General features: G+C 26.6%; 1 protein-coding gene across 3 annotated transcripts in view; it reads left to right on the top strand.

Moving 5' to 3' along the window:
- Rubicon (run domain Beclin-1-interacting and cysteine-rich domain-containing protein rubicon) overlaps nucleotides 1-16,290 on the top strand; it is a 39,959-nt gene extending 23,669 nt beyond the window's left edge. The window contains exons 5-22 of one of the 3 annotated variants that reach the window (XM_067262385.1): nucleotides 438-1,407; nucleotides 3,398-3,510; nucleotides 3,665-3,820; nucleotides 4,974-5,022; nucleotides 5,087-5,143; nucleotides 5,267-5,311; nucleotides 5,986-6,057; nucleotides 9,188-9,254; nucleotides 9,330-9,468; nucleotides 13,688-13,756; nucleotides 14,526-14,599; nucleotides 14,718-14,782; nucleotides 14,860-14,895; nucleotides 15,028-15,160; nucleotides 15,238-15,316; nucleotides 15,409-15,577; nucleotides 15,708-15,780; nucleotides 15,861-16,290. In XM_067262385.1, the coding sequence (XP_067118486.1) occupies nucleotides 438-1,407; nucleotides 3,398-3,510; nucleotides 3,665-3,820; nucleotides 4,974-5,022; nucleotides 5,087-5,143; nucleotides 5,267-5,311; nucleotides 5,986-6,057; nucleotides 9,188-9,254; nucleotides 9,330-9,468; nucleotides 13,688-13,756; nucleotides 14,526-14,599; nucleotides 14,718-14,782; nucleotides 14,860-14,895; nucleotides 15,028-15,160; nucleotides 15,238-15,316; nucleotides 15,409-15,577; nucleotides 15,708-15,780; nucleotides 15,861-15,894 (2,400 nt within the window). In that variant the 3' untranslated portion in view covers nucleotides 15,895-16,290. Of the gene's footprint in view, nucleotides 1-437; nucleotides 1,408-3,397; nucleotides 3,511-3,664; nucleotides 3,821-4,973; nucleotides 5,023-5,086; nucleotides 5,144-5,266; nucleotides 5,312-5,985; nucleotides 6,058-9,187; nucleotides 9,255-9,329; nucleotides 9,469-13,687; nucleotides 13,757-14,525; nucleotides 14,600-14,717; nucleotides 14,783-14,859; nucleotides 15,161-15,237; nucleotides 15,317-15,408; nucleotides 15,578-15,707; nucleotides 15,785-15,860 lie in introns of those variants that run through there. The other 2 variants (XM_067262373.1, XM_067262381.1) reach the window with 2 other exon arrangements.
- The last annotated feature ends 2,181 nt before the right edge of the window (nucleotides 16,291-18,471 follow it).

Below are 18,471 nucleotides of genomic sequence, written 5' to 3'. Positions count from 1 at the left end.
AAGTAGAGGTATTTACCATTCAGCAGTGTCTGTTAATAGAGGTTTCACTGTGTATAAATTTTGACGAAGGCTTAAGTTTACAATGTTTAATTGTTTACTGTTATGTAACTATATTTTAAATTTTTTAATAGCAAAATTTTAAAACAAACATTGATCTAGGAGAAAAATTATGAATTTTAATGCTCCGTGGATCATAAATTTACATATTGCTTGTTTAACTATTTTGTATTTTAATCAAATCTATTTGTAGATAAATATTCTGTCAAATTGTAAAGAACTGCTTAATGTGGTTTGTTCAGTTAATGATTTATAATTTTAAATTTAAAAATTAAATTTCTGTTATAGAATCATTAAAGTATGCAATATTAAATATAAGTTTATAATATGCAGAAAAATTGTACTTGTAGTTTAAAATTAGTTTTTTTTTATGTGATCAGGTCGTGAAGAAAAAGTCAGAAGCAAAACAGCTTAATTTAAATGATGTGAAAATTAATGATACCTGTGAAAAGTTAAGCAACTTAAATGTGTCTAATTCCTGTTACTATACTAGATTATTGCATAATGGGAGGAAAAAGAAAAAATTAATAGAACATTCCAAAACAATGAAAGTTGGATTCTGTGATTTACCTGATTTTCAATACATTTCTACCCAAGAACAAACCTGTGATTTGCAAAATAAAATTCTGGAACATTGCAGCTGTGATAAAAATTCATCCTGTACAGAAACAAATGGAAGTGAAACTCAGAATACGGAAGTATTCAACAAAGAATTTAATTATAGTGAAAGTGGTTGTGATAGTGCTCATGTTCAACAGGACTTATATGCCACAATTTCTCCCTCTAGTTCATTAGATTTGCACAATAAATTATTATGTTGTGGAAAATTACTTGAAGATTGCAAATTTTATCATAATTATAATTGTTTAGTTAGAAGCAGAAGTTGTCCTGAATTACATGATTGTTACTTGCCAGCTAAAGTCAATGTGAAACATGCACAAAATTTTAAATCAAACAATTTACAACAGAAATGCAGCTCTCTTCCAGTGTTGTATAAATCTCTTTCAGATGGAAATGAATATTTTATAGAAAATAAAAACATTTTCAGTAGGAATTTGCAGATACATAAGAATGAAAACGAAACAAGTTTAAAGCAAGAATTATTACAAAATAAAGAAATCAAAGAATGTAAGTTATCACCGGATATTTCAAAATCTAGTTTACCAAGTACAAAAACACCAAAATGGAAAGCTCAACATACAAGATCTAAGTCAGATGTCCCAGGTTTATCTCAGCATTCTCAAAAGAAGGAAAGTATAGTGGAAACAAGTTCAAATTCTTTGTCATTATCATCATCTCTTCCTAACAGATTAGAAGATAAAAATAGAAGACAAAGTTTATTAGAAGAAGGTAATTGTTGTGTTTTTTATATTTTATAATTACAGTAAATTCCTGCTAACTTGGACTAATAGGTGGTGAAGGTTGTCCAAGTTAGTGAGTGTTTTCTCTGAAGATATGTAGTATATCTTCAGAGAAAACAGTGATATACAGTAAGTAATTTATTACAATCTAGCTCTATATAGAAGCTTTACTCTGCTTTAGTAAGTTACACTACTAAATTTGTTATTTACAGAAAATGAGCTCAAAAAATTTTGTGGCAGTAAAGCGTACAGCAATCTACAGTCTTTAGTAACTTACTACAGTAATACAAAGCATGGTATTGCGGACTTTTGGATATTGAAAACATTTATTAATTATAATTTCATATTAAGACTGAAGACAAAGTTATCAAAACAGTGTATATTATTTGTAATAATTTTATTAAATGTAATAATCTATTTAAGTCTTTATTATAAAGTCATTCACTCAATTTTAATCAGAATATGTAATCTTTGTTGATAGGTCAGTATTTGAAAGAACATAAATTACAATTGATTATCATCAATTATAGTTCACATCTAATGCTTGTGATTATTTGCATTTTTACTCTATATAGCAAATGCTGTAAATAGTTTATAGAACCATTCTGATGCAGTTTAGTCTTTGTATATACTGTGTTATCTATTTTGCAAATGCTTAAAAATTTTATATATATATAATATATACATACACACACACACACACACCATCAAGGAAATAAGTATAAACTTGTTTAATAATTTTCTATTTACCTTTCAAAATTTACATTATTTGATTTTTATATTTTTATGCAATAATAATTTTTTTAATAAATTATTAAAATTATACATTTATTTGTTGATGGTAATTAATATAAATGTTTATAATTTTCTAAATATAAAGTTACAAATTTTTAAGAAAAGTCCTTCTTTGGCTGGAATTGAATTTAACTAGTCTCAGAAATTATCATTATTTATTGAACTGAATTATTGTACACTAGTACCCCAACATAGAGTAGTATTTTAGTTTGTTTATTTTAAAATTACTATATTCTGTCAATTATTTATAAAATAATTACTTTATAATCCATATCAGAATTTGATTTGATGGGAGAGATTAGAGATATCTGGTGGATAGTTTAGCACTACAAATTGAATCAGGGTGTTATATATACGTTATAGATATTAAAGTAACAATACAATAAATTTCAAAGTAAATAAAGATAAAATGATGCATAGAAATATATTTATTGTTCATGCGTATTATCAATCATTTATCAATATGTATTTATGATAAATCAATAATATAAGCTTATGATATTTTGTAAATATCAATTAAATATTACCGATCATTCATAAATATAAATTAATGTATTTAAGTTATTTAGATTCTTTGCTAATCTGCATTAAGTTAATTTTTTAAAATATATTCCAAAAATTATAATAAAATCTTTTAATTTATCATTTATTTATAATTGATTACAAGATTTAAATCCTACTTTTTTGAAACACTGATTCTCATTTTGATTGTAAATGACATTAATTTATCACTTGACATATTTGGATGACCAAAACCATAAAAATCATATTTATTAATAAGATTTCACTCTTGTCAGTGTGTTAGAATGATCCAAAATCACAATAACTGTTGCAAAATCTTAAGCTTTTCTCTTATTTTACTCAGCCCTTTGACTCTATAATGCTCTCACTTAAATCATAAGTGTAACTTTTACATAATGATTATTAGATTTAGATCAGCATAATATATTGTATTTAAATTTTTCAAGTTATCATAAAGCAACTGGGGTAAAAGAGTTCAAAATTTTGTTCGTTAACCGAATTGTTCGAAACCCGGAGTTTGACTGTATTTGTATTTCTGTAATAGTAATAAAATATCATATACCATTAACTCATATGAATTTAATTATTTACAAAATATAATAAAATACTTTTTGTTTAAAAAGTTCTGAAATATTTACATTTATATATAATTTCATATAAAGGTTGTCAAGTAGGAGTTCCTACAGAATGCTTTTTTCCTAGACCTCAAGAAGGTCAGAGTCTTATTAGCTTTTTGTCATCCAAAGATTTTGGCACTTGTGCAGAATTAGATAAGGTATTATTGTTTTTAAAAAATTATTACAATAATAATTATATGTATAAAATAATTTATAAAATTGGATTTACTACTAAAATGTTTCAATTGAAGTTTTTATTCTTTATGAATAAAATTTATAACTTAAAGTAATCTCTGTTTATTGTTACTTTAGGAAAATGCTCATTTTTGTATATCAGAAGCACTTATTTCTGTAATAGAACAGATAAAATGTAATCAGTCACTTAAACAAGCAGAGGAAGAAAGCGATGAAGAAATTCAAAAGCTAAATCAGCATATACGTATCCGCAGAAGGGAAATTCAATTAGAGGTTTGTTTAACGTACAGTAATATTTTGCAGATCGTAAATGTATTAAACTCTTTTGAAAATGTCATTTGCATCAGTCAAACCTTGATGTAAATAAATATTTTTCAACAGTGTTATGATTTTTCTTTACCTGTGTTGTTTATTTATTTAGAAATATTTTTTTAATTTTACAATATATTACAACACATGGATTTTGTTATCATTTATTTTTATATTTCTTTAAATATTAGCAAATTAAAAATTTTAAGTTTAATTTATTTATGTATTTTTATAAAAAGGTTTTTAATTTCTTAAATATTTGCTATTATGAATATTGGTCTAATAAAATCATTAAAATGGTGACCTTTAGTGAAAGAGAAGTTAAGACACATGGCACAAGAGGTCACTAATTATTACATATTACATTGAATCGAAGATGGTCTATTTTCAGATAAACTGAAACCCGTAAAAAAAGCATTGCACATAAGAGTGAATATTTAGAGTATGTATATGTATAGGGTGTCTCAAGTAAAATTGGCCCCACTGACTATAAATGCTACAAATGAATTTTAGGTAAAGGACACTCATTAGAAACTTTAACATTATTTAAATGTACAGAAACTTAGATGATGAAAATGGTGTCCTTGTTGATCTGTGAATCTTTGTGTAATATAATCGTGTTCAAACTGAAAGTTGTATAAAATATTGACATCGCTAGCTTCAATGTTTCTGAGAAGGGTTTCCTTCATATAGTTCTGGTATTGTAAATACACTTTCTTTTTAAATATCACCTATGAAATTTACATTACTAATGTTTTATGATCTCAGTTGGCCAATTTTAAGTGGCACAGATTGTATGGATGGATGGTGATCCACACACAGTATTCTAATTGAAAATTAAAAAATATTACACTACAATTTTTTCAAATTAACACCTAATGAATTTTTTTATTGCCAATTAACATCTTAATTGTTTTGTAATATATCTTTGTTTTAAACTTAATTTCCTATTTATATCATGTAATAGTTAATGTTATTTGAAGTGAAAATCATACTATTCATCATATAATCAATTAATAAATTATATTAAACTGTATATTTTATTTTCAAAATATTTTAAATTAAAAGTAATTTAGTAAATTGTTTTATAAAATTCTTTAAATTTATCTGATTGCAGAAATTAAGAGTGAAAAATTTACCTCTACTTAGTGATGGAAAAACAGATAGTAAGTTAGTGTTTTATATATAACAATCAATTTATTTAATTAATTATTAATAATTTTACTTCAGCTTCTACAACCAGTGCTTCACCGCCTAGTTCTTCACCCTGCACAGCATCATATGAAGGTATTTTTTTAGAAATTAATGATTTGAAAAAGATGTGTGAAAATTAAGATATTTGAAAAATTGTAATATTTATTGATTTATACGAAAATAAGTGAATTGGATAAAAATTGTGCTGTGTTTCAGAGAGCAGTGGTACTGAAGATGACATTAATGAATTGGAATTAACAGGTATTTTGAAAATATTACTGAATTTTAATTTTTTCGAGTGTTTAAGTATAGATTTAGTAAATTGTGTTAGTTATTTAAAAAATAATCATCATCATTGTGTTAAAACCATACCTTTTAGATTGTTTTTAAAGACATTGAAGTGTTGATATAGATACTAAAAATGATGATAATGTCAATCAAACATATCCATGCAAAAAGCAGTTTGATTTTACCCATTTTATCTAAAACAGTAATAATAATACTTTTTTTATATAAATATTAAGAATTAAATATAATAAATTTTTTAATTTTTAAGCAGATAGGTTGTAAAGTGAGTTGTACCTGTAATGTAACAAAAGCTATGTTATATAAATTCATTATCAAAATAGAGCTGCTCATTTCTGTAGATATAAAATATATATATGGACCACTGAGCATAGCTTTATAGATGAAAGATAAATATCTCTATTTGTCTATTTTTATATTTTAATAAACATTTCTTAGTGTAATTAATTTGTATTATCAAAAGTACAAGTAGAATAAATATCAAGTAGCTAAATCAATTATATTATCAGATTAACTTGAATTTCTCTCTTATTTTTCATTTTTTTAATGAAATAACTATTAAAATATAAAATTTACTCAGATTTTTAAATTAATTTAATTTTCAGATTAAAAATTTTTTTTTATTTTAGATACAACACAATCAACATTAACTTCTATTCAAGAAAATGGTCTTTCATTATCAATGGCTTCTTTATATTCAGGTATTTCTTTCTTATAATTATAAAAAATTATTTTGTAGTTCTATAACTGTTTAATTTTAGCCGCAACTCTTAATGTATTTATTTTACTTGATTTTTATAAACAATCTGACAGATCTTTAGAAAGTGAGTGTTAATGTGTAAAGTATTGCATATTGATTTTTATCTTTTCTATCTATATTTTTGTTTCTTTTCTGTTATCTTTCATGTTCATATCAAATATTTTTAATCAGATGTACACCTATTTATGTAAGTGAAAACATTAAATGACTTACAAAATTATGAAACAAAACATACAACTGACTCAAACCTCAGGAAATCAAATATCCCTTGAGTGAGGTTTCCAAGATTGGAGAGCAGTATAAGATGGGAGAGCAGAATAAAAATATCAAATATTTTAATGGATTTTTTTTAACTTTTGTCAACTATACAGAACTATCATAAAAACATACTAGTAAATTCCTATCTGTTGGGTTAAGTTATAAATCAAAGATAGATAAACAAAGCTTACTGGAATTATTTATCTGATAAATAACAATCTTTTTCTACTTTCCAGCAACCATTACCACCTTGCTTCTGTGCTTTGAGAGATGTTTTATTTGCTAACATCAATAATGCGTTCAAGTACCATAAACACATCCTAGAATTAGCAGATTTAATATGCTACACATCTTTCTTTGAATTTGAGGGGAAGACATACCTTCAAACTAGAGGTGTCCCGATGGGGAGCCCTATGTCGACAGTGCTGTGTGAATTAGTACTCCGTAAACTGGAGTGCAAAGTCTTAACCACATTCCAGAATGATATAGTGGCATACACCAGATATGTCAATGATATTTTCATCTTATGGAATAATAACCGCAATGTGCGCCACTTTATGAACGGAATCAACAACAACCCCTATGGATTGACCTTGCAATTGGATCAAGAAAGTGGAGTTAGCGTTAACTTCCTGGATGTAACGATAACATGTAAAGAAGGGGAAATCAAGACAAGCATATATCGAAAACCTGTTTACCAACCGTTTTTTATACCGAACAATTCCATAGACCCTCCGCACTTTAAATTGGCAGCGTTTCGATCCTTGATAAAACGTGCACACACACACATTGCACGAATGTCTGTGACACTTACAATGAGTTAGAATACATAAGAAACGTAGCGCTACAACATGGGTACCAGAGGAAAGTAATTGACGACCTGATTACGAGAAGTCATAAACGTAAACAGGACCAACAACAACCCCAAACTGGGCAAAGAAAAAACGTAGTTCTGGATTTTATACCGTTTCTAAGTAAAGTGGTTAAGAAGGTATCGAAGCATAGGAATTTGCGCATAATATACAGGCATAACCCAACGGTGTATGGCATCTTGAGAAATGATAAGAGAAAAGAAAAGCACATCGACAGAACGGGTATATTCCATCCCAATTAGAGATAATCGTTTTAACACTGATCTGGTGTATGTCAGCGCTACGATGAGGAGCCTAAAGCAGAGAATATATGAGCACAAGCAATCGGTGAGCAAGAACGTTGATTCTACGGTACTGGCAGCATTTGCGAAAGAGCAAGGGATAACGGTATTTTGGGATAAAGCCTCGATCGTGAGAGCCGCAAGATCAAGACAAGCTGTTAAACACATTGAGAAAATGGAAATATAGAGAGCTCATTTAACCACAAACTGCATTAACCATAGAGATGCGGACACGTTGGCGATAGCTTGGAAATCTTTCTTTGATAACCTAAAATAACTAGCAATGTGTTAAAGAGATGGAACATCATAAAAAAATGCCGTTTTTAGCGTGTAAGCGCGTTACCGACGATATGCGTGAGCGCATTCGAATTTCATTTAATTTTCGTACGTTTAGAACTCCACGTGCTTATTTTTATAATTCTATGTCCTTTTTATTGGTTAACTGAAGATGGCTGCTTAAGGCAGTTGAAAACGTTTTTACGAAATAGAATATTGCTGGAACATAGAAAAAAAGGTTGTTATTTATCGGATAAGTTATAAATCTACTTGCAATTCACATAATGGGGCAAAGGCAGCCAAATATCTATCAAGCAGGCAGCTAACAGCCCAGAACCAGTCCTGGATAGAAACATTGGAAGTGTTATATGTGTGTAGCTTCCACCAGCTAAACTGGGTGAGGTTGGTGCTCTATAAAGCGCATGCGCCAATGCCTATAATCTGGCTGCTTGGAAGCTGACCCAGTTTCGACAATACAGCGCTTCCATTCCGCCACTGATATTCGAATATACAATAGCAATCTTATCGTTTTTTTCACACATAGTATAGACATTTGTAATAAGATACGTAATACAATTATAATAAAATATTAATTTTAATTAATTCAAACTATGTTAAAATATGAAAATTTATATTTTAGAAAATACAAGAGAAGCGGTGCTTTCACCGCTTTCAAGGACTGCATGCCACTGGTTTTTAAGTTTTCATACATTAATAGTTTCAAAATAAAGTATTATCATATTGCTTATTGTTAATAATTATATAATGTAAGGACTCTTCTAAATGAATTTTATGATGGAACTATATTGTGTACAAGTATATTGTGGAGTTCTTTGGTAGTTTGCGTATCATGATAGATTTGTGATGTCATGTTATCTTTGACATCTATATCGCTATCAACTTAGTTGAGACAGAGTATAGAAACTAATCAAACAAGAGACATGGTTAATCACTAGTTTAGAAATATGTTGTTGTTATTCATTCAGAGATGTATTTAAGGAATCAGTTTGACATGTTTCACTACTTCTGAGATATTAACTCCAAGTGATATATTTTAAATCTAGAGTTCCACTGAATATCTGTATGACAATATTTAAAAGGGATTCACAATAGTGAAAGAAGCATCTCATTCTGTAATATTAATTGGAACACAAAACTCAACTATCTCATAAGTTCAAATTTTGTAATTTTTCGTACAAATTAAAAAATAATTGTTATATTTGGATGATGATGATGAACATCATCCAAATACAAAAACAAATATTGTATATTTTATATAATTATTCTGTATTAATCTAATAATATTTTAACGTGTATTAATAACCTATACAATATATTAATTATAAAATCTACCAAAAAATTATTAACTATAATATATTTATAGATGCTGACATACAAAGAATTAATTCAGTTCTCCCTCAAAATACAAGCATTGAACAATCGGCAAAATCGTATGTAAAAATTTCCATTTTTATTAATAACAATAATGGTGATAACATGTACTTCAAGTTGAATTAATTTTATAGTACCATATCTGTGGACACAAATGGCCAGTTATCAGCAGAATCTGTTGCTCTAAATCTTCTAAAGAAATTTTCGGAAAAACAACTTCCTAAAGCATCAGATTTACAATGGCTTGTGTCCGAACGGGATGCTCCACAATCGGTGAGTAGTTAAATATTTATAATAGTAAAAGCATTGTGTGATTTAACTAAAAACATAACAAAGAGTGAGTCAAAGATCCTGTAAAAAATTTTAAATTCTAATGAAAATCAATTGGTATTATTTTTAAAAAATTGTAAATAGTAAATAGAAATTAAAACATGATCCAAGAAACTAAGTGTAAAATGTTGCAGATATTTTCATTTGAATATCTTCTAATAAATTAAAATATTTGGTAGATGTTATACATTTATCTAGTGCAACAAGGTTTGAATATATAAAAGTATATATATACAATTTTTTTTAAACTAAATATAACTATTCGTTTTTTGTACTATCTGCACAAAATACACAAGTTAGAAATACAATATGAAACGTCACTTATAAATAGTTTGTTTCAGTTATCATTATCTTCAGGTAAACAAACATTTTAAGCTATGTTTTTGTCTGTAGTGTTCTCCCCAAACTGATTTTAACAGCTTGTTCAGTTATCTGAATATTTTTCTAACCAGTTAAATTGTTAATTTTATTTAGCATTTTTTAAAGAAAAGAATGTAGAGTATTGTTGAGTATTGTTCCTGAATGTTGAGTATTGTTTTGTTGAAATTAACTGAGGTTTATAAGGAAACTTACAGTAGCAGTTAACTGACATTAATAAAAATTAAAGTAATAGTTTAGACTATAATCAAAATCATGAAACATTCTACAATGTAAATAAAATATATTAGTGTTAAGTTATAATTGAATCAAAATAACTGTTGCATATTTACAGTACTGCTCTATGTGAATGTCAATTTAATCAAAAATGTATGCTGACTTATTAAAATGAGTAATATCAATTGATATAAATTTATAAATTGCAAGAATATTAAAAATTTATTAAAAATACAAAAATGTACAAATAATACTTTACTCATTTTCATATTATTTATTAAATATTATAATTTGGAGATGAGTTATAAGTTGAACAACTTGAAGGAATAATTAGCATTTATTTTAATAATGTGGAATTATTCCTATATCAGATTACAGATTGTAATAGTTCTTGAATTATTAAACAATTAATGCAATAATAAGTACATAAGTTTAAAATTAGTTATAGGGAATAAATATTACACTACATTTAATGTATTGTAGTTTAATTGCTTACACGTTGGTAGCTAGGCATTTGTGTGTTTATTTTTTTGCTGATTTAAGATTAAACCTCTACAATAATAAATACTGATACATTTAATACTAAGTTGTATAGTTAGGTAATTTCTACCATAATCATCTGATATATCATGAAATAAAGCAAATTTACTAAAATTTAGAATCTACATTTTATTTGTAAACATATGGTGACATTTATTTTTATTTTATGAACTAAAATCCTGTGTTAAATAGACATTTTTAAATGTCTGTGAGAAATTATACAATTATTTAATTACATTTATTTTCTATTCTTGTCTTAAATCCCTAGTCTTCATTTCATTAAAATAAATTAATATTTTATTCTGTAAAATACAAAAATGTCTGTAATGTGACTAAATGAAACAATATTGTTTATTTTTTCCATTATTAAATTATTATATCACTAAGTATTAATATGTGGACAGAAAAATATTTGATATTTTTATGTGTTTATGAGTAGATTAATAGTAAAGAAAATAAAAGAATGGGTTTTTTTACATTAAGGGATTATAAAATATTTTACAGTAAGATCATTTAAAATGATTTTCTTACGATATTGGAATCCAATTGCTAATGGAATACTGTTGATTCAAATACTTTATTCTTTTGGAAATTGTTGATATTTCTGAAAATTTTTAATATATCTATCCTGAAAATGTTGACTAATTCTTGAAGAACTTTGTGTTCCAAGTAAGTTTATTTTATAAAGAAGTTTATCAATTTGGCACATACTAAAATGAAGCCAGAAGTATGGAATTGTTTAATAATCTAACACACTAGTATGCCATATGGTGAGCTAAGATCTTGGGTGAAGATGGGGGTGTGGCTCTGCACTTTGCTGTCATGACTAATGTTTTCTTTTCTGTAGGCCAACACAAGGGCAACTCATCTAAAACGGGTTTCTCAAACTATTTTCCAGGCTTGTATACATGTCTAGAAAATAATGTTACGTGCACAAGAATCATTTTGAATGTTGATTTGTACAAAAATCTGTTTGATTGAAAAATCTGCAAAAACATTAACAATTTTTATATCTACAGATTTATTAAATAGTGTGCATAAACAAATTGGAAACATACGGCAGTGTTTACTGGTACAAAATGTACAGCAATATCTTCAACATTCAGCATGCATATCAAATCTTGTGAAAATACAGAAATGTCTGATAATCTGACATCTACTTTGAAGTTCCAGATTAAAAAACTTTACTGTATAATATAAGTAGAATTATTAAAATTTTCCTGTTAAAAGTGGCATACTAATATACCTTTGCTAAATTATTAATTTATGCAATATATATAAATATTTATATTTTATCATTAGCTTTAAAATCTATTGCTGTACTATTTTCTATCATTAAATAATTTCAATGCAACTAAATTTAGTTCTATATTATCCAAAGTGATACATAAACATGTAAGTATATTTTAGTAAAAGGTGATAATTTGTGGGCACAGTCTAAATATGATCATTTAAATTCTAAATATTCAATAAAACTGACAGAATTTAGTGTTAATGCATAGTTTTTTTTAGTAATCATTGAATACAAACAAATTTTGTATATTAATTTAATCCAATACATCTTAAATTGATATTGTACAGATCTTTCCTCATTTAAAAATTTATATATTTACATAAATTACAGTAGTCTTGTGGTTGTTGTAAAAGCTTTTTATATAAAAGTTTTGGTTATAATTTTTATTAAATAACTGTAGAGACTTATTAGAAGTTTCCTTAATGAACAATCCAAATGTTTACTTTGAAAGGAAAAAAAATTATCATAAAGCTAAATATGAAATTGTTTGTATGTAATTATTTGCTACTACAGAATAATATGTTCATTAATACACACTATATACTGTTAAATAATAATAAATAATACAGTAAACATTTTAGGTTAATAAAAAAAATTTCATTGTTTTTTTTATGCTATAAAAAATTATTTTTTGTTTTTGCTTAGTACAAGAACAGAACAAGTTTTTATCTGTAAGGTAAATCTGTATTAGTGCTGTGTAAAATATTTTTTTCTTTAACTTGTTGCATAATGTTTTTTTAATATAATTAATATTCTCATGATAAAACTTCTGTAAGTGATTGAAATCAAGTAAATATTTCTGAGATATTTATTTCTTGGCTGATTATGTGAACTAGCTCCTTATAGGTTATGGTAATAAGAATGAATTGCTCTATCAATGATAATTAAAATTTAAATTATTACCTAATTTTTTTGTGATTTGAAAATATTAAGACATTTGTCAACAATATTCTCAATATTCAAGCTAATCATACAACATTTAAAACAATTTTATAAAGGAATTGGTTATCCTCCTCTATTTTTTAAAAATATTTTATTTAATCAAGAAATTTTGATTTATTTATGAAACTGTTTTAAATTAGTTAATAATAATTACAGATTATTTACTTAATCATAATCAAGTAGCACTAAAAGCTTGCAAACAAACACAAATTATTAGACATCTACAAACTATTCTACAAATACAGTATTGGAAAATAACGTGCACAAAATATACTATGTACTATGACAGAGTACACAGATAATCACAGATAAAACAATTTACCACAACAGAGCAGACATCACACTCATTGACAAACACAATAAAATCACATACATTATAGACATATTCATCCCAAACACTCACAATGTTAAAACACATGCACTGAAAAAAATCAGCAAGGACACACAACTTGTCCAGGCATCTGTGGGGGGAGCTTATTGTACCTCTGTTGTTTTCTCCTCTACCTGCACACTACACAAAAGCCTAGGAACATTACAGTTGAATAGAAACACATACACCACACGACAGAAGACCACTATATTGAATACGTCATATTGTTAGGAAATTCCTGAATACAGACACACACTGATGCAAATTTTTTTTTGTTTTGTTTTGATTGCTATAACTTGACTCTGGTTCGACATAGTACACAGCAACTGGTGTCAACCGAGTAAAACCTACTACACCCAACATAATAATTATTATGTACTTTAATAGAGCAAAATTTTAATAGTTTTTATTAAATTCTATAGCTACTACCACTCCCCGATTCTTGGCCGGTTTCTCCCGACATAGTAGAAGAAGAATATAGTTCAGAAAAGGTTGGTATATTAAATATCTAATAAATTTATTATTTGGCATTAGAGAATGGCAAATCTTGTTATTTCATAACAATAGAAATTAATATATGTTAATTATTCAATTAGAAAAACTTGATTTAGTATTCAATGGTTGCTGCTGAACAATTATATGTAATTATATGTTTATATTTATAAAGTAGAAAAGAAAATTATTCTTAACAAGAGCTAATTTGTTTCTATTCATTACATAAAAATGTCATTTTAATTATCTTATAAAAAATTATTTTTTGTAAAATTTATTTCTGTTGCTAAATATCATGAAAACAGTAGTATGTTTAATATATTAAATATTGTGAATGAATTATAACTTTTATTATATTATTTTAAATATAAACAACATTAAAAGGTGTAAAATAAGAACCCAATACTCAGTTGCCTATATAACTTTATATATATATACACACACACACACACACACACACACACACACAATACACAATATTTCTTATTAAACATACTATTATTGTGCTGTATAATAGGAATTTATATAAATGGACTGGAATGATAAAATAAAAAGAATACTAGTCAAACAATAATAATCCTTTTAAAACTAATTTTTTAGTTTTGTAATTATAAAAGGAACATCAACAAAATAATTTTTTCAAATTATATAATACATATTTTGTGATTGTTTATTTATTTTTATATAAAATTAATATAATTGATATTTTTTATAAGCATTTAAGAGTTAACTTTGAATTGCAAACTGATCTGATCAAAACTTTTACAGACCAGACTTCGAGGAAACTCAGAATGGGCTCCTCCAAGAGCTCAGATTATATTTAGCATTCATCCAGAGCCACTGTATGTATTTATTTATTATAGTAAATAATGTATATATGTGTGTAAAATAAAAAAACAAAATTTCCAAAAACATTTATTTTGAGAAATAAGAGAAATAATTACTTTTATTTTTACCTAGGAGAAAGGTACTGATAGCAAAGCAGAATTACAGATGTGCTGGATGTGGTACTAAAATCAATCAAGGTATAATAATTAAATCTTAAAAAATTAAACTGAAGTTGCAATTATAATTGTTAATTCGTCGTCATTCTTTTTAATAGGATTAATCAGTAAATTTCGATACTGTGAATATCTCGGTAAATACTTTTGTCATTGTTGCCACAACAATGCCCTTGCTTACATACCCGGACGAATATTACATAAATGGGATTTTTCTAAATATCACGTGTCAAAGTTTTCCAGTGACTTATTGCAAATGATGTTCACAGATCCTCTCTTCAACCTTGCCGACATCAATGCCAACCTGTATCGAAAAGTCCGTCAGTTGAGCGTGATACGAGAATATCGAACCCAAATGTTCTTTCTTAAAGATTTCGTTCAAACTTGTCGTAAAGCTAAAATGTAATTAGCAGATGTGTATATAAGATTTCCTTATTGAAAATAATCTTTTACATAGTTCAAAACATTTTTTTTTCTAGTTTACAGGAAGAGATAATCAAGTATCCAGTGCACCTCTTCACTGATCCTGAAGTTTATTCTATTCAAAATCTCATTAATGTAGGGAAAAGAAAATGTTTTTTTTTTTAATTTTAACAATATTTTTTTTTTTTCGAGTAAAATTTTTAGTGAAAGTTTAAATTTTATTATAGATTAAGAATAGCGAATTGTCTCAACAGTTGCATCATTTAGTCGGGAAATGCATCAACCATATTACTCAGTGTACATTATGTAGAGCCAAAGGTTTCATTTGTGAGATATGTAATAATGGAGATGATATTATATTTCCATTTGAATTGTCTAGAGTTGTTAGATGCCAAGGTAAAGTATTTATTATCTTTGAATTTATATATAATATATATAGTTTGAAAACCTTTACATTTCTGCTGTTAAATACAGTAATTTAAAGTATACAAACATAGAATGAGAAAAATCAACTTTTTATTTCCAGTATGTTGGGCCTGTTTCCACAAAACCTGTCTGGTGCCGGGAAAATGTCCGAAATGTATCCGAATTGAAGCTAGGTAAGTATAATTTTAAAATTTTCCATATTTAAGATTCTACCATAGTTCTGATCAAATATATTTTTTTATTTAAATTGTAGGAAGAAGAAAAAAGAGGAGGAAAATAATATATAAAAAATAAATTAATATTATTGTAAATTTTGTTTGTGGTTATGTATATAATTATTGTACAACTTAAAGATGAAATGTTTTGTTTGTAAAAATATTTAGTGTCAAGAATATCATCACGAAAATATCCTTCCAGAAAAATAATATATAAATATATATAATTTACAAATTAAAGATGGCCATGTAATCACGAATTCTTAACAGCTGTGCTGTGTAGGAAAATGTATTTTTCTAATTCTTGTAAATAAAACTTGTTATACTTAAACGTTGATGGATGAAGACATCAAAATATATCAATTTGTAAATTTTAAGTTAATGTTATATTTATCCTGATGATATAATGTATCATTAGAATGTTTGTTTATTGTGATGTATAAATTAAAAAAAAAAATACAATGGAAATTATATTTAACTCATATTTATCAATATATATTTTCAAAATAGTAACGAAATTATAATTTATATTCGAAAAATAACTGCCCTAAATCCTTCGAACTCGGTAGGAATTTTATGCTAACCGAGGAACACCTCGTGTTGAACTTTTTTTGGGTGGAATTTTGTAACGAAGGTCAAATATTTCGTCCCTGTCAATGTCAACTATTAATCAAAACTTCCAGGTTATTCTAATTTTGTAAAAAAGGTTTTAATTAAGAAAGTTTCTAATCGATAATTAATTTTGTTTAAATTTATAAATTTTTCCGAAAAATATAAGTTTTTTTTTTTTGTTTTTTTAGAGAGAGAGATCCACTCAATATATTTAAATTCCCGTAATTGAAGTTGTTGTTTCTTGATTGAGAATAAATTATCATAATTATGAACTTGTTCCGCGTGAAATATTAAAAAAGAAGACGATCTATTTACAGAAAAAAAAAACACCCGAACAACAGGATACAGAATAAGGCATTACCGCGAAATCAACAGTTAAAATTCAATGGGGTACGCCCGAAATTTTTACTGTTAGTTTCTAGCAGGAAGGACGAGGTTAGGTTATTGGTTCAGCAATTCAGTAGGTAGCGTTCAATGAAGGAGGGGAAAAAACAATGCGGAAGGAAGATATTAATCAATGATATATTTTAGTATATCTAAATGAAAGCATGGCTTAGAGAATTTGTTCCTCTTAATCGCGCCATGCATAATAATGCACGTATACATATTTGGCTATGGAAAGTCAGTAAAGCGTTACGAAAAATATTCTTATCCAATTTAAAAGTCGTTTAATATCATTAAACTCGCATTAGAATTATTTTAAAGCATTCGAGTTAAATTATTTATTTAAAAAAAAAAAAACTGTTTGTAATTGGACGATTTGATTTTGTTAGTGGATATTATTAAGTTTTGTTCCGATTCTTAAAAATATTTTAATGAGTCTATTATGTCGTTGAAGATACGTCATACGAAAGCTTGTCAAATCTCATTACAATAGTTAATAGAGGACGTGGTCATTATGTCTTTAACCTGTTTGGCTTTCGTCAATGGATGCAATTTTAAACGTAGGAGCAAATGACCCATTTCTTATTCATACGTAACGTTTCTACTTATGTAATAATACGATTTAAAAAAAAAAATATATGAATATTTATTGAAAATATTTATACTTATTTTCTTAAATTATACAATGAATAAATATGATTTTTATTTACAAAATATTTTAACATTTCGTACAATTTGATATTAAATTTTACAGTATTAAATTACAGTCTAATTACAAATTTAAAAGATTTCTCCTCTGTTGTTATTGTTTAATGAATAATTTAAACCTTATTCGTAATATTGTAATTTTAACTTTTAAATACATTCACCTGCTATATTTAAAAAAATAATAATAATAAAATAATTCAACAACACAAACAACAATCACAAAAATAAAGAGGCGAGGTTTTCATAACGACGATGATCAATTTAGTTCATCAAAAACTTGCAAATTAAATGATTAGTATTCGTTTAAATATACGTTTCTACAAATATTCAGGTTGATAGCATACAAGATGGCCTAGTCCTTCAACCTGGAAGTTGATAGAGGGACAGTTCCATTAAGAAGAAACAAACAAAAAAAAACACGTTCTTTGGTTTTATTTGGCTGTACACAGTTAATAAATTAACATATTCACCTTCTTGTATTAATTCGAAAACTAATAGTCTAATCTTCATAAAATAGTTTAGATATTTGTCTATTTGCTGCAGTCGAGCAATGTCGGCATAGATTTTAAGATTGTATCCTTAATAACATTGCTTGTGGCCAGTTTATCGACGGGTGTCTTCCAGTTTTTTTTTTTTTTTTTTCATTTCTGATTGGTATGTCAATTATTATTTAGTTCACTCGATATAGGAATTATTAAATCGGAGCAGTTTTTTTATTTTTAGTCTTGTACAAAAAAAGATCTCCGATGATATAATTGAAGAAACGGAGGATCTATATGATACTCGGTTTAATGGCATGCAGTAGATTATTAAACAATAATTCACTTAAATAGTATTTTTGAAGGTGTAGCTCGTTGTAATTTATACTTTTAGCACCATTCAACATACGAAACGATCTCTGTTTTCCGTCGAAGATCATGTTGAATATTATATTGACAATTTCAT

Source organism: Centruroides vittatus, unplaced genomic scaffold (assembly GCF_030686945.1).
Source record: "Centruroides vittatus isolate TY-2023 unplaced genomic scaffold, ASM3068694v2 contig_1033, whole genome shotgun sequence".
NCBI classification, from domain to species: domain Eukaryota; kingdom Metazoa; phylum Arthropoda; class Arachnida; order Scorpiones; family Buthidae; genus Centruroides; species Centruroides vittatus.
The sequence above is the reverse complement of the archived record's forward strand: the minus strand, read 5'-3'. Positions and strand labels throughout refer to the sequence as shown.